The 22,707-nt window shown below is 38.2% G+C and overlaps 2 protein-coding genes across 4 annotated transcripts; one reads left to right on the top strand and one right to left on the bottom strand.

Moving 5' to 3' along the window:
- Positions 1-390: 390 nt before the first annotated feature.
- LOC137731915 (protein ALTERED PHOSPHATE STARVATION RESPONSE 1-like) lies at positions 391-5,116 on the top strand. 3 transcript variants are annotated; one of them, XM_068471177.1, is made up of 6 exons: positions 451-515; positions 1,997-2,087; positions 2,176-3,348; positions 3,462-3,673; positions 3,798-4,021; positions 4,121-5,116. In XM_068471177.1, exons 3-6 carry the CDS (start codon positions 2,208-2,210, stop codon positions 4,842-4,844), a joined length of 2,301 nt encoding a protein of 766 aa, XP_068327278.1. In that variant the 5' UTR covers positions 451-515; positions 1,997-2,087; positions 2,176-2,207; the 3' UTR covers positions 4,845-5,116. The 3 variants fall into 3 exon arrangements, with proteins under 3 accessions (XP_068327277.1, XP_068327276.1, XP_068327278.1); XM_068471176.1 differs by lacking the exon at positions 1,997-2,087 and having other exon boundaries at positions 391-515; positions 2,088-3,348; XM_068471175.1 differs by having other exon boundaries at positions 443-515; positions 1,997-3,348.
- A 3,627-nt stretch (positions 5,117-8,743) lies between these two features.
- On the bottom strand, positions 8,744-15,162 carry LOC137731904 (mitochondrial outer membrane import complex protein METAXIN-like). Its single transcript, XM_068471158.1, has 6 exons — positions 14,860-15,162; positions 13,606-13,940; positions 13,421-13,497; positions 13,189-13,249; positions 9,828-9,990; positions 8,744-9,209 (listed from the first exon to the last, which is right to left on the bottom strand). The coding sequence occupies exons 1-6, from the start codon at positions 14,999-15,001 to the stop codon at positions 9,037-9,039; spliced, it is 951 nt and encodes a 316-aa protein (XP_068327259.1). The 5' UTR covers positions 15,002-15,162; the 3' UTR covers positions 8,744-9,036.
- Positions 15,163-22,707: the final 7,545 nt, after the last annotated feature.

The following is a 22,707-nucleotide window of genomic DNA, read 5'->3' on the forward strand; positions in this document are numbered from 1 at the left end:
CTTCATTTTTGTAATTTCATGTTCAGTTTGGCATTTTTGTTTTATCTTAAGGATGTTGTGCAACAACTTGGTACAACAATTTGATTTCAAATATCCAGAAAGTTTTAACTGGATCAAATGGGAACCCAAAACAATAATTTCAAAATACAACAACTTGATCTGGTGACCTGTCATCGCTCAGAAATACAACAAAAATCGAAAATGGCATATCCGGAATTTAAGCAAGCATGGAGGGCAAAGTTCTAGTGCTGTCATATTCTATGCCCATTGGCTTGTTCCCCCCTTTTTCTTTTTCTTTTTCGAGTCCTCCCAACCTCGAACTTTAAGTTTTGTTTTTTTATGTTTTTTCTTTTTCTTCTCACTTGGTTTTTGACCGTTACTTTTGCCCAACGTCTCTCTCTGCTTCTCTCTCTCCCTATCTCCCTCCCTCTCTCTCTCTTTCTCTCTCTCTCTCTCTCTCTCTCACATTCATCAGTGATCACAGCTCCTGTTCTTATTCCAGCCCGCAATCCCAGGTAATGCTTCTCAACTGCAATCCATTCCACCAATTAATTTGTATTATTTTCTTTCTGTTTGTTGTAATTATTTGTTAAAAAAAAACAGCCAATTAAGCTCCTTTTTTTTCCTGAGTTTTATTTCTTCTTTGCTATTGGAAGCTCTTTTTGTTTTATCAGTAATTTTCAGCTCTAGTTTTTAAAAAAATAAATAAATCAATATATGAAATGGGTTTTTCTTTTTGCATCTGTGTGTTGAGTTAGGCTTGAATCTTCACCATATTACAAATAAAAACCTGTGAAATTTTCAGTTTTCCAGTTTTTTAAATGGGTGATCTGGTTTTCTGGTTCATACGAGATTTTGGTGAGCACTTAAGTTATACACATTACTTGAAGCAGGAAAGAAATACTGTAATTGGTTTCTCGTGTTTATGTCAGTATTACTTTTGATCTCTTCATAAATCATAAATGTTTTAAACTGCTTTATTATTTTCCAAAAAATGATTATAGCTCGTCTTCTTTGTTCATGAATATTAGCTATTTAATTTTGTTTTCAAATTTCGAAATTTCTGTTTATCCTTTTTTTTTACCCAATTAGATCTCTGTTTATTATATCTGAATAATTGCAATTTTTCTTTAGAAGAAAATAAAAGGAAAATGAGAAGAAAAAAAAAAGAAAAAAAAGAGAGGATGGTTTTTCCTATTGTAATCTCTCCTTTTTAGAATATGTTCTATTGCAAATTTCAATAGTAAAATGATTTTAGCGCAGTATTTTTTTTTTCACACCTTATATATTATTTTTATCACTTTATTCTCGTTTGATTTACTCGAATCTAAAACTCAGAAATTACTAGAGTTAGTGTACGAATATTATATCGCTTTTATTAGTCGACTTTAGACCTTTATCTTCTTTTGCGGTGCCCGTCTCTTATTTGACAACCCATTATTTTTCTATCATTGTTTAATATGCTTTTTGCAAATCTTCCTTCGATTCTTTTCTTTCAAATTTGCAAAACAAAAAAAAAAAAAAAAATTAAGATATGAAATTTTTATCCCATTAATTTTATGCAACAATTATAAAAGATAAATCTTTCTTTTCATGTTATGGTAGGAGGTTCTTTAATAGGGTGTGCGTTCTCACACACCTCTTGTTAATTTATATACTTTAATTTTTTTTAATTCATTCGATCCGACTGTCGAAAATTAAAGAAGTGTGTGAGAAGTAAAAATAAATGTGTAAATATCACACTCCTCTTTAATTTGGCAGTAGTTTCCTGACCAAAAGTTATATGCTTTGTTCCCTCCTTTTTCTTATAATATTTTTCACGCTTGGTAAAACTCGGTAGAACAGTTTAGATGTGCTGAAGGTTTCTTTGTGACTGAAAATGTAGATATAAAGAAAAGTATTCAGACCTTTTTTTCAAGTATTTTTTTATTCTGTAGAGCAAATTAGATATCTGAAAATGTAGTTATTTACAAATTAAAATTTGATTTCTCTGCAGAATCTTTCCTGTTGTCGTTCGTTTCTCGCTTTTACATGTTATAATTCTTCATGTTGGAGTGAGGTTATCGAACTCTACTTTCGTTGATCAGGTTGGTAAATATCCTTATGAATCTGGCCAGAAGTACAGGCGACTATCCTCGTGATTTCGGTTTTGATTCTAGCCTGAAAAATTCATAGGGTGAAAGAAGTAGGTAAGAAGGAAGCAAGAGATGGGATGTTCTACATCAAAGCTAGATGATGAAGAAGCAGTTCAGCTTTGCAAAGATCGAAAGAGATTTATTAAACAGGCTCTTGAGCAAAGAACACGATTCGCCTCTGGACACATGGCGTATATTCAGTCCTTAAAAAGAGTTTCAGCTGCTCTTCGTGATTATATCGAAGGCGATGAGCCTCGTGAGTTCTTATTAGATTCCTTCGTAACCCCACCTTTCACACCTGTTAAGAAAGCAAATCCTGGTTTTATCTCAATTTCCCCAAAATCCTTCTCCCCTGCAACAATCCAGTCCGAACCCCGTTCATGTGTGAAAATATGTTATCTAAGATCAGGAGGGAATCCAGCAGTTTCAGTAGAAGAGAGACCTCAATCCCCCGAAACAGGCAGAGTTGAAGCTTACTCTCCAATGCACCATTATGGGATGGACGGGTTTTTTGGAATGCAATCTTCAGCGATGAATTCTTCGTCATTGTTCTCTTGTTCTCCTAACAATAGGCCAAACATCCCTCCACCTTCGCCTCAAAATTCTCAGTGGGATTTTTTCTGGAACCCGTTTTCATCACTAGATTACTATAGTTATCCCACTCGAAATAGTCTTGATCAGACAGTCATGGATGATGAGGTTAGAGGACTAAGGCAGGTCAGAGAAGAAGAGGGGATCCCTGACTTGGAAGAAGTTGAAACCGAACAGGAGGAGGAATGCGATCATGAGGAAAATGTGCCACAAGAAAGGGATAAAGTTGATCTAAACTGCAATAGAGAAGAAGTTATTGTTGAAGATGTTGAGGAGGAGGAGGAGGAGGAAGAAGAGGAGGATGAGGAAACGGATGGCGGAATAGAGATTGAGCATGAAGTACAAATGCCATCACATAATAGTGTGACTATGGAGGTGTCACGATCTCAGACTGCTAGACAAGTTAAAACTAATAGCCAAGAAAGAGCCGTTGGTCTCCGGGAGGGTAAGGAAGAAAAACCGGGCTTTACTGTTTATGTGAACCGAAGGCCAACGAGTATGGCAGAAGTTATCAAGGATTTAGAAACTCAGTTCAAAATTGTTTGCAATGCCGCCAATGAGGTATCAGCATTGTTGGAGGCGAGCAAAGAGCAGTACTCTTCATCTTCCAATGAACTCTCAGGTTTGCTTGCTTACTTGGTTCATGAATGCTTATTCTGCAGTAGAAAACATTTTGGTTTTTGTATTTTATTTAAACTTTCAGGCTGTTATATAGTAAGTACTTTGTTGTTGCAGCCATGAAAATGTTGAACCCAGTAGCATTATTTCGTTCAGCTTCTTCTCGCTCAGCATCGTCCAGATTTTTAATGAATTCTTCGTGCGCTAAAGATGAAAGTTATGAAAGCAGTAGTGATGTCTCTGACGAGACCTGCATGTTTTCGGGTAGCCACCAATCAACATTAGACAGATTATATGCTTGGGAGAAGAAACTCTACGAGGAAGTCAAGGTATTACTTCTAAATGGCACCAATTTCTGTTGCAAAATACTTGATCTACCAAATAGTTTAAATATTTAAAAGAGATTAAAAGAAAATCATGAAGAACTAATATGTGCATCATTACTTAAAACAGTCCGGAGAAAAAGTTCGGATTGCATACGAAAAGAAAGTGACGCAACTACGGAACCAAGATGTAAAAGGAGATGACCATTCTGCGGTAGAAAAAACAAGGGTAGCAATTAGAGATCTGCATACTCAGATGAAGGTTTCAATACACACAGTTGAAGCTATTTCAAAGAGGATTGAAACCTTAAGGGATGCAGAATTGCAGCCTCAAATCTCAGAATTGGTGAAAGGGTATATGCCACGCAGCTTTTATAAATCGTTCGCTCAAATATGTACTCCATGCTTCGTGTAATTATTCTTCTGTATTAATCAATTGATTAACAAAACCAGGTTAGCAAGGATGTGGAAAGTAATGGCAGAGTGTCATAAGTCGCAGAAACGAAGCCTAGATGAAGCCAAGCTTTTACTAGCAGGCACGCCGTCAAAACTGGAAGCTAAACGACAGTCTTCCATTTCAGCTGCTGATCCAAACCAGCTAGCACGTTCAGCAGCCAGTCTTGAGACAGAGCTGAGGAACTGGAGATCCTATTTCGAGTCATGGATCACTTCTCAACGATCCTACGTGCACGCATTAACAGGTTGGCTCCTCCGTTGCATGAGGGCTGATCCCGACACATCAAAGTTCCCATTCTCTCCTCGCCGTTCCAGTGGGGCTCTTCCAATATTTGGAATTTGCATCCAATGGTCAAGACTTCTGGATTCCGTACAGGAGACACCGGTGCTGGATGGACTAGATTTCTTTGCTGCTGGTATGGGGTCCCTATACGCACAACAGCTTAGAGAGGATTCACACCGAGTTAGAGTAGGTTCAAGAAGATTCGGAGGTGGATCAGCAGAGGAGTTCAGCGGGGGTATGGAAATGGTGGAAGCTGGCGAAGTGGAACAAGTAATGACTGCAGACAAAAAGGCTGAGGTCGCGATAAGAGTACTTTGTGCCGGAATGTCAGTTACGATGAGCTCACTGACAGAGTTTGCTTTCGCTTCGGCTGAGGGATATGCTGAGCTTGTGAATCAATGGGACAAGGCCAAGGCTGGAGCTGCTGCAATATTATGACGTGGTGTTCATGTTTATGGGGTAGTTTAGTGATGGTTGTCAATATAATTATAAAAATTAATCTAATATCTATGAATATTAGCAATTTAGCATAGAGATTTTGCACCCTAATTGCTTTTAGCCAGTGCCTGATATAGTTATAAACAGTGTTTACAATATTGGTATCGGTAGAAAGGTTGATATGCAGATTTGTGGAAATATCAACAGATATATCGAATATCGATATCGATATTGGTTGCTTCTAACGGAAATTATGGAAATTTAAAATGAAACTTTAGGGATTATCAAACATTGTTTTGGATGAAATATAAGAATTTCTCTGATATTTAAAAGTAGTGTTAGAAATATCGACGATATTTGTCGATTTTTAGCCTAAAAGAGTTTCTATGATATGAGGTGAAGTTTAGACTTCACCACCCATTTCCATATCTTTCTCTAATTTTTGGATATTTCCATGAAAATATCCACCGTATCGAATAAATTTTAAACATTGGCTGTAATATCACTGATGTGACAACCCGTCCCTAATTTTACGTTTTTATTGATTTTAATGAGTGATTAACGAAAATGTCCCTAGAGGTAAGAATGTTGACTTTCATTGACTAGCGTATTGGGAGACGTATGAAACATTCTTTTAGCATATCCTCGTAGTGCTCGTCACTATGAACCCGTAGTCTCAAGCGGAAATGAATTTGGAGTTACAATGAAGATTTTACAGAACTACAAAACTTAAGGGTGTGTTATGAAATTTGAATTTTGAGTATTTTCTTATTTTAATATTTTCTGAGTGGATATTTTAAATATTTTATCATTTTTCTAGCTCGTGGGGCCCACACCCACACAAGCTCTCCACCCTTTTCTCGCCACATGTCTCTTCTCCCTCACATCACACTCTCGGACTCTCTCTCTCTCTTCTCTCAGTCTTCTCCCATGTCTCTCTCTAACTCTCTCCTCCCACTACATCAGCTGCGTCGAGAACCACACCCAACTCGGCGAGCCCTTAGGCCATGGAACCACCATTTCTTTACCAGACCACCCCTCTCTGTCTCTCGTCCTACATCTCTCCCCCTCATTTGTGTCTCGTGTTCCACCTCTACAACAACACCAACACCAGACCACCACATTTTGATGTCGTCTCCAGCAAGCACCGCAACCCCCAGACTCCCTCAGCCGCGATCTCCTACCGGCAGAAACCTCTTTCTCCTTCTTCCTCACTTTGCACAGTGACACCATTACTGTTTATATTTTCTCCGACGAGATCTTAACTTCCAATGATGGTAAGTTCCAAAAACCACCCAAATCTTCATGGATCATGTTTTACTTTACGTTTCTAGTGCTCTTAAGGATTTTGGGTGACATTTGAATGCAGAGCTACCTCGGGGAGTCTTCCCCAGTTTTCCGGTGATATATGACATGTGTTGCAGACCTTTTCAGGCCAACTCCGACCACGGGTGACTCGGGGGGAAGGTATAATCCTAAACTACACTCGCTTATCTTCATTTTGGTAGGAAGAGGGTGAAAAATGGTTGAGTTTTGAGCTCGTATGGAGCTCAGGAATTTTTGCTCAGAATTCGGCACCTGCCAAAAAAGAAGAGAAGAAAAAAAAATGCCTTAAGCCCAAAACCCGGCCCAAACCTTTGGGCTGTTGGCCCATAACCCAAGCCCAGATCCGTGGGCCAGATCTAGCCCAAACCCATTTCTGAGTTGGATTGGGAATATTCTTTATGTTGGCTTTTTCGGAAATTTTTCGGAAACCCTCCTAAGCTAATTTTGATGTCCCGAGTTCGTTTTTGACATCCATTTAGTGAAATTATAAAGTTTTAACATAGTTGTCCACCGGGGCGTCTCGGTTGACTTTTAGGGTTAACCGTTGACTTTTTGTAAAATATGCTGGGGACCCTCCATAGTGTATTTCAACGCCCTGATTCCAAATCCGCACTTCATTTTTCCAAATTTAATTGTTTTAGTGGAGTTTTACTAATGGGTCCTAATATTATGCTTAGGTGCGATTATTATTGGTGACTTCGACTATTCTAGTTCGAACAGGTCAGACTTGACGACATAATCTATGAGTGGGTGTTTTCTTTATATATATAATGGTTAGTTTCCATATATACAATCATTAATAAATTCTCTATGCGATTGTCATGATTAAATTAACGTTTATAAGAAATACCTTAATGTTGGGAAATGATTAAATAATCCTACGGGATGCACATGTAAGCTTACTATAAGGGGATGCCTTGATTATATTTATGGTCATGAATAGTATGATATTGACTAGAATTGTTGAATGGTTGTGACATGACTATATTTATGGTATTTGCTCATCGTTTGTTGCACTGGTGTTGGTACTCGCCTAAGCCAGGGCCAGTCTTTCACGTGTATGTGCACATCGCACCATACACTCACTTTAGATCCATTGTAGGTGCCAGTCATGTCGTACAGGTTGCCTTAGGTAACTCCGACTCTTATGTGCAACACATAGCGCCAGTCTTCATGTGATTGTAGTACTATAGCGTATATCATTATTACACCTAGTCTTGTTCATGTCAGAATATCTCTGCATGAACTCGTGTGTCAACATGTGTCGATGACCACTTGATATGACATGTTTGTTTATGCAAGATTATACGATATTGGCTGTTGTGTGTTTATTTACTCAATATTGCAACGTATGGCATTCTGTGATTTTGCAGGCTATGGTAAGGATTTTTATACTATACATAGTATGTATATTTTGGAAACTATACTTGTTTTACGACAATGGGTTATAATGTTTTTTTAAAAAGGTTTTATAAAACTTTATTTTTAGGCCCACTCACCCTTGTTTTTCACCCCTCTAGGTTTTAGTAGCTGAGTTTACGTATCGACGAGGATTCTTGGCAAATCTCGGTATAGGAGGCTACCTTTGATGATATAATCCTTATTTTACCTTATTGTATTTTACTTATGTTTTGTCATCATGTGTGAAATGGGTTCATTCCCGCTCACAAGAGCACTCTTGTATTTAGGCACTTTAAGTTTAAATTTATTCACATTTTCCACATCACTACACTTTATGACTTCATCACCTTCCAGGTATCGGCCAGCACAACTCAATTCGAAATCCTAGTGGACATTCCGGGTCGGAGTGTGCTGGCTGATGGGTATAATTAATCTAATTACAGCCCTTTTGTCACTGGGAAAGTAAATCTGCACTAATCATTTTGGTAACAAAAGGTTGTCAAAACCATGCCTGGTGAACTTATAAACCCCCGCAAGTGGGCCTCTACCACAGTGGTGGAGAGAAGTGTTACCCTTGCATCACGGCTTGGGTTCGAACCTTGTCGACTCTTTAATCTAACATCTAATCTAACAAATATATCGTTTGACTAAAATAAAAAATAAAAATAAAAACTTATAAACCTCCCAAATCGTACGAGGTCTTGTCATCGAGTCTTCCCTGCACCGTAACCCAATCGTGTCTTCTTCGAAAATAATCATACGCCGGAATAACCACCATTGAACAACAAATCCAAGTGCTGCCTTTTTTTCGTTTAGAACCTGGACTGTAGTAAACGTAGCAAAATACTAATTCATTTGGACAACAAGATTCCTTGTAAAATCAACCAAGGCAGTCCAAACTACTCCGATGCAGTTCCCGATCGACATGGCTCGGCGAGGCACCAAAACGTTCAAAACCCTAATCCAGGTGCTCGAACATCGGCTAGAAGTCAACCAAATGCATCCTAGCAGCTACATGACCCCTGTCAAAACACACCCACCTGATGGGTTCCAGAATTCAGTCTTACTGTATATGTGACATTGTAACTTTCTTTCTAAGAAATCAACAAAGAACTTCCACAGAATAAAAACAAAGCGCACGAGGGCAAAAAACATAAAAGTATGAAATTGCATCACAGTTAAACCCTTCTCACCAATTCATATCCAATGAAATTTACAAATTGTCAGCACTGCTTCAAAAGTCGAACATTGGAATCCTGCAGGTGAAGAATACCTCCAATTCTAGGTTTATAACTTCAACTTTCCAGCAAATCATATCATGCATTTATACAGGTGCTTATTTTCCCAAAATTTCAACGTCATACTACAAAATTGAAAGAACAGGATTACAGAAATTCTCTCTCTGTCGTCAGGCTGCTAATCCTAGCTGGTTTTCATGTAAAAAATGCTGGTGCGAAGAACACAACTATTCATACCCATCATCATCAACCTCGACGTCAGCCTCATCAACTCGACTTAGGAGAGTGACGAAAAGTACAACCGAAACCAGCTGTGCTGTTAAAAAATATCTGGCCCTTCTCTTAAAACTTTTCTCCTCCTTTGTCTCTTCCCTTTTGGGTTTACTCTTGGGCTTAGAACCTGATAACAAATAAGCATAAGAAAAATTGCAATTGAGAGAATTAAGTTGCGACCTAGGTGACCCTGATACAAATATCATAGATAGAACCAATATGATTAAATAAAACTTCAATCCCATGAATGCCGTATATACAAATAGGTCGCCGTATGTATACAACTGGAAAACTTGCATCTTAAAGTCCACATGCAAAGTGGATACTAGCTCATCAAAAACCTACAACCTACCTCTTTCAGATGATTTATATCACCCATGTCCCTATTAGTCAGCGCATTAGTTATGCTAGAAAGTGGGAAGTATCACATGATCTCAGATTCCGAGCTGCAAAATGCAGCTTCCACTTCAAGAGAGGCCTAATGTGCAACTTGCTCAAGTTTCTAACTGTTAACACTCTGAAGTAAAATACTATGTTTTCTAAAGCAAAAATATGGTGTTGGAAACTGCATGTGTGCAAGCCAAATCTACTCTTGAATTTTCCACGATAAGAACAGAGGTTCACTAAAGAAAAAGAAAATGGAGCAAAAAATGATCCGGTTTGGTAGAGGCAATAAATCCTTTAAATTATAGCATGGAAAAAGATAAAAAGAGAGACACAAGCCTTGAATGTAAAAGTATCTCACACGAGTTTGAAGGACCTCTTCTAGGAGCTGCTGATGAAGAGTTTCTACGAAAGTTTGGAACTGAAGATGGTGAACCTGAGTCCACGAACTCCAACTTAAGCCTATCAGCATACTTAACCAGGTTTTCATGTTCTAAAAGCTTGCTCTGCAGTACCGATGTTTCCTAAAAGCACAAAGTGTCAGGAATCATGACCAAATACTCCACAAAACTAATAAGATTGAACAAAATCTACTGTACAACTTGGTGTTGCCCATAGGCCAAGTTCATTCAGTGGAACCAATTATAGTAATGAATAAATTAATTACACAAGTTTAGTCATCTGTACAAAGATCAAATTCCTACTAACTCGTGAGTATAATAATTGATTATCTAAGATTGAAATACCAAAAAGATTGATAAAGAAATGATTGTATTAAGAGCCGATCATAGGTCACATGGAAACTAGGCTAATGCACGATAAAAAGTAAGGAGGCAAGTTTAATGCGAGGCAATAAAAGAAAATAAAATAATATATAAACTGGGCTACGAACATTGAAGGCATGATACTTGAAACTAGAGGTAACTAAATAATGTAATGCTCATAATTCCATTGAGAGAGAGAGAGCGAGAGAGAGAGAGAGTATAATGCCATTAGGAAATCTGAAGGGCCAAGGGGAGATCACGCATAATCCCATTTGAGTGATGAACACAAAGATACAAATTGGGAAGTTAAAATGAAAATCTACGAAAGTGGTTCCAAGACTTCACTAACTCAAAAATTAAATCCCATGGTCTAATTCTGTGACCAAAACACTGACTTCTGAGCAATGTATTAAAAGGCGGGGGCGTGGCAGAGGCGTCCAATGGATAGCCCAGCCTAGGCGCAAGGAGCGAGGCGTGAGGCATGAGGCGTGAGGCTTCGAACCTAAAATTTTAATATATATTATATATATAAGTATATTTATAACAATTTAATACTTTGTAAAAACAAATATAACTATAACTAAATCAAAGATAATATCATCTTCTTTATTACTAAGTCTAGTTGTACTTGGAAACTGTCATATGGTCTCAAAATGTTATAATTATTTATTTTATTGTAAGCAATTATAGAGAACTTCAAGGAAAATAAGGATGAATGGTCACGATTATAGGAAAATTTCAAGCAAAATAAATGCTGAATGTTGCAATTATAAGTAATTTAAAAGGAAATAAAGGCTGAGTGTAGTAATTATAGGGTATTTAAAATGATATAAAGCAATAATTATGGGAATTTAAAGGAAAATAAAGGATTGAGTGGAGTATATATAGGGTATTTAAAATGAAATAAAGGCTGAGTGGAGCAATTATTATGGAAATTTATGGGATTTGGAGAGAGAAAGTCTCTCCTTCTTCTTCGTTGAAACTAGAATGGCAGAAAACATTTCAGAAAACCTGGATTTTGAAGAAAAAAAACGCCCAGAACGCCCTGAATGCCCTGAGGTGCGCCTCCGCCGCCCATACGCGCTCCGGCGAAGCCTTCCGCCCACTCCCTCAAAACAGAGGCGGGAACATTGATGCCCAGCCTCAGAGGCCGCCTAGGCAAGCCTTTTAAAATACTGCTTCTGAGAGAGGTCAGAACAAGTATCATTCTTTAGTTGTTCAAACTTTTAACTTTGATAGAAATGAGTCTTATGCCAGCTGAAACTGGGTTATTTATGGGGTCCGAATTTTGTGCACAAAACACTGACATCTGAGTGTAAATTCAGACCAGTATCGTTTCTTTTGGTTTTAATTTATCATTTTGGTGGAAAAGGTAGTCTTCTGCAACTGAAACTGTCATTTATAAGTGTAGTACCTCTTCCTAAGCTCAAATTCAGTCAGAGTTCCAGACCAGATGCAAAAGTGTATATATCAAAGCCGATTTTCCCATTTTGATAGCTGAGAGTGCAACTTGAAATCCAAGTCGTTCAGACCAAAATTTTAATCTCACTGACCCAAAATAGAGTCGAAGAATTCTGCTTCCTATTGAATTATACATATTGTACTGTATGTTTATTCTATGTATGGGTTTTTATCACAAAGGTCCTTGATGTTTGGAAAATCATAATTTTCATTCACTGTGTTTCAATTCAATCAATTTGATCCTCCATGTTTGTTCACACACATCAGTTTGGTCCTTTTGTCCAAATTCGTTTAAAGTTACAATTGTGTGATGTGGCACACATTCAACCCGAAACACACCCCCCCCCCCCCCCAACTCTCCCTCTCTAAAAAATGGAAAGAAGAAGTTGTACAGAAGATGTGCCTCAATTGATTCAATCACCAATTTATTGTATCAGTATGAAAACAATTAAGGTGGTTCTGTTTGGGTTGTAGAGAGGAGAGAAAGTTTAGAGACAAAGAGGTAGCATTTGTGCCTTGCACAGATTGTTTTTTTTTTTGTCGGTCTTGCACAGATAACTGGGAAAATCTCAGGTGACAGAGGTCTGGAGATTGGGGAAATGTATAGTTGGATTTTCGGTGGGTGGGTGGGGGAGTGTAGTGAGGGGCAGTGATGTCAAGGGAGGGGTCCAATCTGGGTTGAGGTGGTTTGTGCGTTCAGAGTTGGGGGCCGATGGTGGATGAAGTTTTGAGTTTTGGCCCTTTTGGGTTGGTGTTTATTAATTTACCTTTTCGTTTCAGTTTTTTAGTTTTTCTTTATGGTTTGAAAAACTTTAAGCTATTTTTACAAATTGATATTTTTTTAATCCACATGGCAACACTGAAGTGTAGTTATGAGTCCCATACATGTGCCATGTCAGCACATTAACAGAGTTTTCAACGGATTTGGATGGCAAGGACCAAACTGATGTGTGGGAGCAAACGTTAAGGACCAAATTGATTAAATATTGAAGCATAAAGGACGAAATTATGATTTCCAAAACATCAAGGACCATTTGGGATACCCTTCTTTATATTGCGAAAAAAAAAAAAGTTCGTAGAAGTGATGGTGGAAGTTAGAAGCATAATGTTCACTTCTATGGAAGTATATTTCTCTTAGAATTAACGCTAGGGGCACTAAAATTTACACAAGGTTCTGTAAGCTCAATAAAGTTTTAATGCTAAAAGTAATTAAGGGACGGATAAAGACAATGGTGCTGGTCTTAATTTTCTACATCAGGGTACCATTCCAAATTAAAATTGGCATGCGTTTTCTATCTCTTTCATCTCCCATTCAAGCAAATAATGTTATCTGAATTCATGCAGAATACCAATATTCAAGATAAGCTCAAGATTCAAGTTGGAATCTCAACTTCTTAATAGATTTAAACTATATAGTTGAGCTAATAGAACGCAAATGTTGTTTAATTGCTAATATAAACTTTTCTAATCTGTCTGCCTATAAATACAATGACTTACTGGCAATGCTTGAAGAGTGATAAGTGCCTGCCCAAGAAAGACTGCGTCCAAACTTGATGGCCTGCATAAAAGGAACAATGCATGTAGATACATAATCAGCATGATACTGTTAATTGCCACTTTTCGTGTAAAAAAAATACTAGTACTAAAGAAAGGAAGTTAAATAATAACAAGCAGTTCCCATGATTTCATGTAAAAGGAAATAGGTACCTAGAATAGGATAGAAAATCACCTGTCTTCAAATAAAAACTTTTTTTCCTCCAACCGACGTGACAGAGCTCCAAAAGCAAGGCTGGCTCTCCTGTATATCTGTCCATCAATTTGTCAAATCAATAAACCACATGATTTGAATAATAATCAAACAAGACAGCACTTATTACTTAGCACAAAGTAGTAGGGTCAGTGAGAAAAAAGTACATGTTCCTCTACTTTCTCAGCGCTGTCATTAGTAATCCCAAGTTGCTGCTTTACAGTGTAAAATTTCTTATAGAATAGAATCTTTCCAATTGGCCATGGGAGATCAGAATAATATATCTCTTTGGCAGAACAACCATCAGTTCCCACCCAGAGTTCATACGTAAGGGCATCAGAAATCCAGGAGCTGATCATTGCCTTTGTAGATATCCATTCTGGGATTGTGTGAAATTCAGTGTCCAAATCAGCGATGCGATCTTCTTTTAGTCTTTCAATAATGCCACCCTTCTCATTATTATAGATCACATACTCGCCAGATTCAATGTAAGGGATTTTGTCTACACAAAAGCCACAACCGATACCATGATTTTCATCTTATTGATATATATGTGCACGCTTACATGCATACTAAAATATAAATGCGAAACAATAAACCAACAGAAGTGCAACCATAGAAACTAGACTCATTCTTATATTAGTTCAAATATATTCTGCAAGTGAAAAAAGAAACAGTTGCCAATGTCAAGGCTCCGGCACAAACACAGTGGCAATTGCTCTGGCCATGTTTGTCCAGTTACATAAGATATACCTTAACTATACAAAGAAGCCCATTTAAATACATACCAAACACACAAATCCTATATATGTTTAGCTACGTATATATCCCAATTGTACACATAACAAGCACCATTCACAGAACCAACGATACATCCAAAAAAGTTGGAGAGGGACTTGTAGCTTGGGTACACAGCCACCGTGGCGACCCGCGCCAATGATATAATGACGTGTAAGTTTCTGTCCACCCGTCATTGAATTGTTAGCACAGGATGCCTACAGTGGCAGTGTACCCTTACCACGTAAGGTACTCTCCTACAGTTGCCAATATAATACAAAACTACTTGAATAAAAAAGAAGTTGGTAATTAAGAACACATTCAAGTAGCAAGCCATTCCTCTTCACTTGTATGTAAGAAACCTTACGTTCAATTCTTACCAAAGGCGAATTTGAGTCACATTATTGCTAGTTTATTATGAGGTTTAGCGTAGATAATATAGTTCAAAAAATAAATAATGTAACAAATCCAAAACCCATATGCCATGGAAGTTGGAACAATCAACTCAATGCATGTAAAAATAAAGCCCCAATTCAAAAAATTAGCAGCAACGAATTTCAGACCACCAAACCTGCCAAACCCTCCCAAAAAGAATAAAATCAAATTAAATTAAATATTTGCAGGGAAGGGAAAGATTTGATTACCAGAGTCGGGGTAGGTAAGATTGAAATCTAAGCGGAAGGGAACTTTGGCAAATTTGAGGTAAAAGTAGACTGTCAAGCATGAGGGGCATGCAGTGGGCAAGCCGAAGCAGGACTTTCTCGCGACGAGGGTGTAATCTTCCATATAACCTGTAAAACCCAGTCAGATGCTGCCTTTCTGAATTCAAATCCACAAGCAAGCAGGTTAGGGTTTTTTTTTCTTGTCAATGGCGGGTGTTGCAGAATAACAGTGAGAGAGAGAGAGGGAGAGAGAGAGGTTCTTGCCTCGTGGTTCTGGGAAATTGGGTGTTTCCGCAAATGGGTCGCGGAGTATTAAATGGGCCGGATCCGAGTCAAGGCCCAACTACAAAAGGCCTAGGGCATTCACTTCAATTTTTCGTTCAAACTACTGTATCCGCTGAGCCGCTACATGCCGAAACCCTAAACCCTTGGATCGGAACGATTCATTTCACTGGTGTCTTCTCTGTCTAATTCCCCCAATCATCATCGACTTTCGGTGACCTCTGCAACTTGACTTCGAGAAGTCATTTTCATGACTGGAAACACGAGATTCTAATAGAATGTCGTCGGGATTTGCACCTTGAAACATGACAAGTAATTTCGGCATCTCTTGGGCTCCTTACAATATATTACCTTAACTAGTCCAAAAATTGCATTTGTTGCTTAGTTTATGTCTCATCCAACAAACACTCATCTTAGTACTAGTGGCGGATTTAGGAATATTATTGTGGGTCAGTACAAATAGCGCAACATGCAAAATCTTTTGGACAGTTGAGCATGCAAATTGGTATTTAATCAAGCCTTGGTAGCCCTAAGGTTATTTGTCAAGTCATATTGCATGCATGTCGCCAGATGCTAATAGGTTCTGAACGAGCATGTCGACTTATGTCAATAGTTTTTGAATGATCATACCTACAGATGTCAACATATGCCAACTGAACATATCGACAAGATGCCCATAGAAATGTATACAAAGGCATGAGGCTAGCAACTACCCTGCCTAGTGCCCCTAGAGTCAATTCGTGGAGTAGTTGGAAAGCATCTTTTATAGGCATCTTAGATTTTCAAAGGGTTGCACCCAGCTCTTCCATTGAGGAATTCCGAGCTTGAGGTGTTGATAGGATACTAAGAATGGTTATCCAAATTAATGTGGATGTGTATATCTCTACTAGCTCAAGGGACCCTTGTTAGATGTTTGACACTTGTTATTAGTTTCGAAGATTAGTTGTGGTTATTGTTGTGGAATCTTAGCTTGCAAGACTAAGATGGATATATATCAAACTAATTGTGCAAGGCAAAATATTGCAAATATCGAAATTTTGATGAAGTAAATGTTCACCAATAGATTAAAGTTTCGATATATCATGGCTTATGTGGCATGCGCCATGTGTCTCACAAATCGTATACATGGATGTGACTCATCCATATCGGATGTGTCATCAAGAAATAAACGTGTCAACACTTGGCGGAAATGAATTTTTTGATTTTAATTTAATTGAATCAAATATTAATTGATGGAGTTAAATCACGAACCAAGCCACATATCAAGTCCCAGTTCTTTCGTCAATTAATAAAGCCACACAATGAAGGTCAAATCTATCCATAGGCAAGGCTTAGAAAGTCCATAAATACGAGACTCCAAGACAGAAAAAGGGGTCAGAAAATCATTCTGACACCTAGACGAATACTTGAAGCTTTGCTTACCTACCATTTCTTGCTCTAGTCTAATTTGAGTGTCATGCCCAGTTTAATATCGTTTCTTTCATGTGCCCATTCTAATTAGCGAGAATTATCCACAAAGCATCCCGAAGGAAAAACAAGTCCTAGAGAATGAATGCTTTGTTATTCTTCCAGCAGCTTATAGGTGCTTGGTTTGGTGTTATGTTGAATGCTTCATCACTGATGGAGTGTTTCTGATGGCTTTGAGGATGATCTATTAAGGTGTTTCTTGCGGTTGTCGATATTCTTTTAGCAACTGTTGAAATGCTTCATGCGACTGTTGAAGTTATGAGTTAACGTTAAAAAAGGCTTGGCATGGAAGCTTGAATTGCGGGAGCTATAAATCCACAAAGTTTAGCAAATGAAAGTGCATGAGCCGTTTTGGTGTAGTGGCTGGTTGGGTTTTCTCGTGAAATGAGAAAGCTTAAACCTGGATTTTACGGTTTGCTGGAAGGTTTGCAGTCATCAAGAAAAGTTTCTACTACAGGGATAAAGAATTCCTACAACAGGAAAAAAGCATTCCTATAACAAAATAAAGATGGTCTTCTCTAAGCATAAGGTTGAAATGGCGTGTTGGAGAAGGTTTGGTCTGTAGATTTGATATTTTTGTAGTAGATGAAGGAAAACATTGGAGTGAGGAGAGTGGGAAACTTAGGGTTAAGGTTAGGCCTGCAACTAAGATAATGTGTATCCCCTACTTGCAATTGAGCATGATCTCCTCGTTTGCTTCTGATCCTTGCTCTGTTTTAACAAAGGATGAAGACTCTTTTTTGTTTCTCTTGGGTAGAAAGTTGTGTTGGAAACTACTTGTTCCAGCAAGTAAATGGATGGCTTAGAACCTCTATATGTCCTATGGATAATAAGGAATGCTGAAAATATATTATTTCCAACGGTTAAAAAGTGGAACAGAATTTATTTAGCAACCTATAGACCAAAAGTTGAGATGGCTTTGCAGTAGGAATATGCTTATGGGTAACATATGTCTAGTGCAGTAACATGATGAAATAGCTTGGTGCAAGATTAAGTTTCTTGGGAAGATAAGTTGTAGTGGAGTGGGGGCCAATGACAGTGCACGACTAAAATAACATGTAGGAAAATATGTCATTTGCTTACCCAGCATAGGATCACTCTAAGTTGGGATTGGACTTTGGTACTCCCAAGTATGCCAATGTCTCCAGTATCAAAGAGTTTCCCATGTGTCTTGTGGACCTCCGTAACCTTCCACATCTCAACCCCTCAAGCAAGCCCCATTAAACTACATATCTTGGGTTCCATATGAGTTTGGTAGGTGTTGTGTTTAAAAGAATGTGCACAATCTAGCATGATATATTTTTTGGTTGGCGTCACATGATAATTAATTAAAACCTTGCTTAACTACTACTTTTTTAGATAAATATGTATAATATAAATATGATTATCACGAAATTGTATGACTGTGTATTAAAAAAAAAAAAATTGTATGACAGTATAAAGCTTTTGGGCCTTCAATCCTCTTGAGCCTTGCTTGAAATCTTTGGATCCTAATAATAACCAAATAAATGAAAAAGTAGATGGGTTCTATTAGTTTTGGGTATGACACGTGAAAAATGAAGATATGTTTATCACATGCGTATTCATTTTCTTTCATTTTTTATTTCATAAATGTTCCCTCTCGTGTCCATACCATGTAAGTAAGCATGCTCCCAAAACAGTTAACGATGTTTGAAAAAAAAAAAAATTGTCAAGACACAAAAATTAATGGGTAATGCTAGGGAAACCAAAATTTTAAACCAAATTTGTAAACCAAATGATGTGTCACTAATGAGAAATAAGTATGTTAATCGACATTTAATTAATAATCAAATCATCTATCATTTGGTTTAAAAAATTTGGCCTCCTAGCATTACCCAAATTTAATAGGTCCCGTATCAAGTTTCTTGAAAATAAAAAAGCTAAATATAATAGTATATTAATCATGTAAACTTTTCTTGTACATAATCAGTTATGCTTGATGTTACTTAACTAGAAACGCAAAGACAAGATGCTAGGTTAGGTAGCCTATGCAAAACAAGATGCTAGGTTATAACTTACTAGCCCTTCATGCACGTGCGTACTGCTAGGTTAGGTAGCCTATGCAAAACAAGATGTTAGGTTAGAACTTACTAGCCTTCATGCACGCGCGCCCCTCCCCTTAGTGTAGATAATATCATTTGTTTAACAAAAAAAAAATCAATCATTTGGCAACTAATTGAATCACATTATTATGCGCGCGCGAAAACCTTTTTTTTTCTATAACCGGCACTACGTGCCTTTTAAGATATTTTGTGACACACCCCGACCTAAATCGAGGCATGCTGGCCGTCACGTGATGGTGACGTAGCCATGTGCGCAGTGCGAAACTGATAGTGATATGAAGATGTGAGAAGTCAAAAACCAATTAACTAATGCACACAAGACAGGTAAATAAGTGCGGGAAGAAGTGTTAGAGCGTAGATACACATAGTCAGAGTGTAGGTGCCAAGGTGCAATCCAGCAAGCTAAATACTAATTATACAGGGTATGAAAGAAACCCTACATTGATGGATGTCTGTCAGAACCGTCGTATAGTCCTCATGAGCCACCAACAAGCACTTCTATCTAGAACCTAGAGGGGCACAAAACAGAAAACGTGAGTGGGCACAAACAAAGCTTTTCAAAACCATTTCTCTTTCCAAAAATAATAACCCCTCACCGTAAAACCCGTATAGTTTCCCAGAAAATAAAAATACATACGTAATTAGAAACCATTCTTGAAAGCAATGGAAATCAAGAGAAAGGATGAGGGTATGTGCATGTGTGTGAGTGTGTGCGTGTGGTCCGGATTGGGCATAGATAAAAGGAATCTTAAGCCCTAATTGGCCCTAATTGGGATGTTTAGGGTTAACAATAGACCCCAAAACAAGCCTAAAATTCTAATTGGACCCAAGAAAGTAGGAGGTGTGGTGATTGGTCAATTTCCTTAGCCCAATTACACAATCATTTATTCGTAACATTTTCGTTACGAACCCAATTCAGCCCTAAATCACATCAACACTCTCATGACATCGAATATGATTTAATTACGTTAACGGGAAAATAATTTAAAACCATATATGTACATTCATGTCACTACGACTTGAGGGTACAATCATCATTTTCATACATTCGAGGATAAAATATATATTAATTCAGGATGGGTTGTCACAACCTACCCCCTTTAATAAAATTTCGTTCCCGAAATTTCTATACACTAACATAACAAACCACTAATATCCATAAAATAAGTGTGGATACATATCTCGCATATGGCCCTTCATCTCCCAAGTGGCTTCCTCCATCGAGTGGTTCCTCCACAAAACTTTCACCATGCGCACAGTTTTGTTCCTAAGAACCTTATCCTTCTAATCTAAAATCGTCATTGGTTCCTCATTATATTTCAAGTTTGGATTAATTTCTAAAGGCTGAGGAGGTATCATGTGTGATGGATCAGACACATAATGACGAAGCATAGAAACATGAAAACATCGTGCACCCGTGATAATTCTGGAGGTAACTCAAGTCTGTAGGCGACTTCACCAAGTATCTACGCTCTAACACTTCTTCCCACACTTATTTACCTGTCTTGTGTGCATTAATTAATTGGTTTTTGACTTCTCACATCTTCATATCATTGTCACTTCCTCACTGCGCACATGGCTACGTCTCCATCACGTGACGCCCAACATGCCTCGATTTAGGTCGGGGTATGTCAGTTTGGTATCAGAGCGTAGGTGCCAATGTGCAGTCCAGCAAGCTATATACTAATTATATAGGGTATGAAAGAAACCCTACATTGATGGATGTCTGTCAAAACTGCTGTAGAGTTCTCGTGAGCCACCAACATGCACTTCTATCTAGAACCTGGAGGGGCACAAAATAGAAAACGTGAGCGGGCAAAAACAAAGCTTTTCAAAACCATTTCTCTTTCCAAAAGTAATAATCCCTCACCGTAAAATCCGTATAGTTTCCCAGAAAATAAAAATATATACGTAATTAGAAACCATTCTCGAAAGCAATGGAAATCGAGAGAAAGGATGAGAATATGTACGTGTGTGTGAGTGTGTGCGTGTGGTCTGGATTGGGCATAGATAAAAGGGATCTTAAGCCCTAATTGGGCTGCTTGTTTAGGGCTAACAATTGACCCCAAAACAAGCCTAAAATTCTAATTTGACCCAAGAAAGTGGGAGGTATGGTGATTGGTCCATTTCCTTAGCCCAATTACACAATCATTTATTCGTAACATTTTCGTTACGAACCTAATTCAGCCCTAAATCACGTCAACACTCTTGTGACATCGAGTATGATTTAATTACGTCAACAGGAAAATAATTTAAAACCATATACGTACATTCACGTCACTACGACTCGAGGGTACAATCGTCATTTTCACACATTTGAGGATAAAATATATATGAATTGAGGACAGGTCGTCACATTTTGAATGTGTTTAAAATTAGAGAAAATAGTATTTAATAAACAATTGATTGAATCACATTATTACTAGTCCATTGTAAGATACTAATTATATATAAAAAAAAAATGTACAAAAAGAATTAATTATTAAAAAGGGTAAATCTCTGTTGACTACCCTCATGTTTCATGGTTTTCAACATTTAGTACATCAAGTTTTTTTTCGTCCTAGAATCATACCTAAAGTGTAAATTTTGGGACAGTCTTATACATTCGTTAGTCAAACTATTAACTCTGCTGTTAACTAATGACGTGGCGCCCATGTGGACAATGACTGGACGCCATGTGTCATTAAAGGGTCCACGTGGAATTTAAAATTTAAAAAAAAAATTCGCCCAAAATTAAAATATTAAAATAATTAATTAAAAAAAAAAAAAAAAACCCCAACCCCTTCGACTTCCCCACACCCGACACCCCTCCACGGCTTCACCCCGTTCGTCTTCAAATTGTCGCCTACTTGATTAGCTTTCCATCCGTCAATGTGAAGCTTCCTTAGCAGCTTGCAGAGTTCGGCGACGGAGACCAATCTTACATTGGTCCATTCGGGGCTCTTAACCAGGTGCAGAATCTCTAGATCCAAGCAATTTGAGATGGCCGCTAGTCCCACATCGTTGACCTGAAGCTTTTCCAGGTGGAACTCAACCATGGAGGTTACTTGCTTGTTGATTTCGACGACCCAGTCATTAGAGACCTTCTCGAGCAGGCGGAGGAAGGAGACCTCGTTGGGGGGAGGGGGAGGAAGTGGTTCTGAGGAAGAAAACGAGGAAAGCTAATGCGACGAAATGGGTGGAGATGGAAGATGCGGCCATGGATGAAGTGGGTTGGAGTTGAATTTGGGTGGGGATTGAGCAATGGGGTTTTTAGGGCTTGGGGAAGATGCCCATTTGCAATAAAAGGTGATTTTTTTTGGTTTTTTTAGGGTTTGGAAGTGGAAGAAAGCAGAGGAGGAGGGTAAAGAATATGGAGGGTCCGCAACGACGACGAGTACTGCGAGGTGGACGACAGCAAGGGGTTGTTGATGAATCTCAAGTCGTTATGCTTGAAGATGGGTTCTGGAGGTTCGTGACGGCGAAGAAGAAGGAATTGGAGGCTCTGAGGTCGCAGATGCCTCTGGCTTTGGGCGATTGTGTCAATCTGACAAAGTTCGTGAGTGGAGATGAGCGATAGGGGGTGTGCAAATAAGAGGGGTTGCAGAGGAAAGAATGGGAGGGATAGGTTGGGGGAAGGTAGAAGACGGTGTATGTGTTTTTTTTTTTTTTTTAGATTTTTGAATTCCATGTGGACCCTTTAATGACACGTGACGTCCAGTCATTGCCCACATGGGCGCCACGTCATCAGTTAACGGCAGAGTTAATAGTTTGACTAACGGATGTATGAGATTGTCCCAAAATTGACACTTTAGGTAGGACTCTGGATGAAAACAACTTGATGTACTAAATGTTGAAAACCATGAAACATGAGGGTAGTAAACAAAGATTTACCCTATTAAAAAACACTGTTTATATGACGATAATGCCCCTGTATTATTTTGGGCTGCTTTTGAACTTTTTTGTTTGGGTGGGCATTTTTGTCCCATTTATTTTGGTGAAGCCTATGATCCCAAAT

The sequence above is a fragment of the Pyrus communis genome, chromosome 4 (genome assembly GCF_963583255.1).
Source record: "Pyrus communis chromosome 4, drPyrComm1.1, whole genome shotgun sequence".
In the NCBI taxonomy this organism is placed as follows: Eukaryota; Viridiplantae; Streptophyta; class Magnoliopsida; order Rosales; family Rosaceae; genus Pyrus; species Pyrus communis.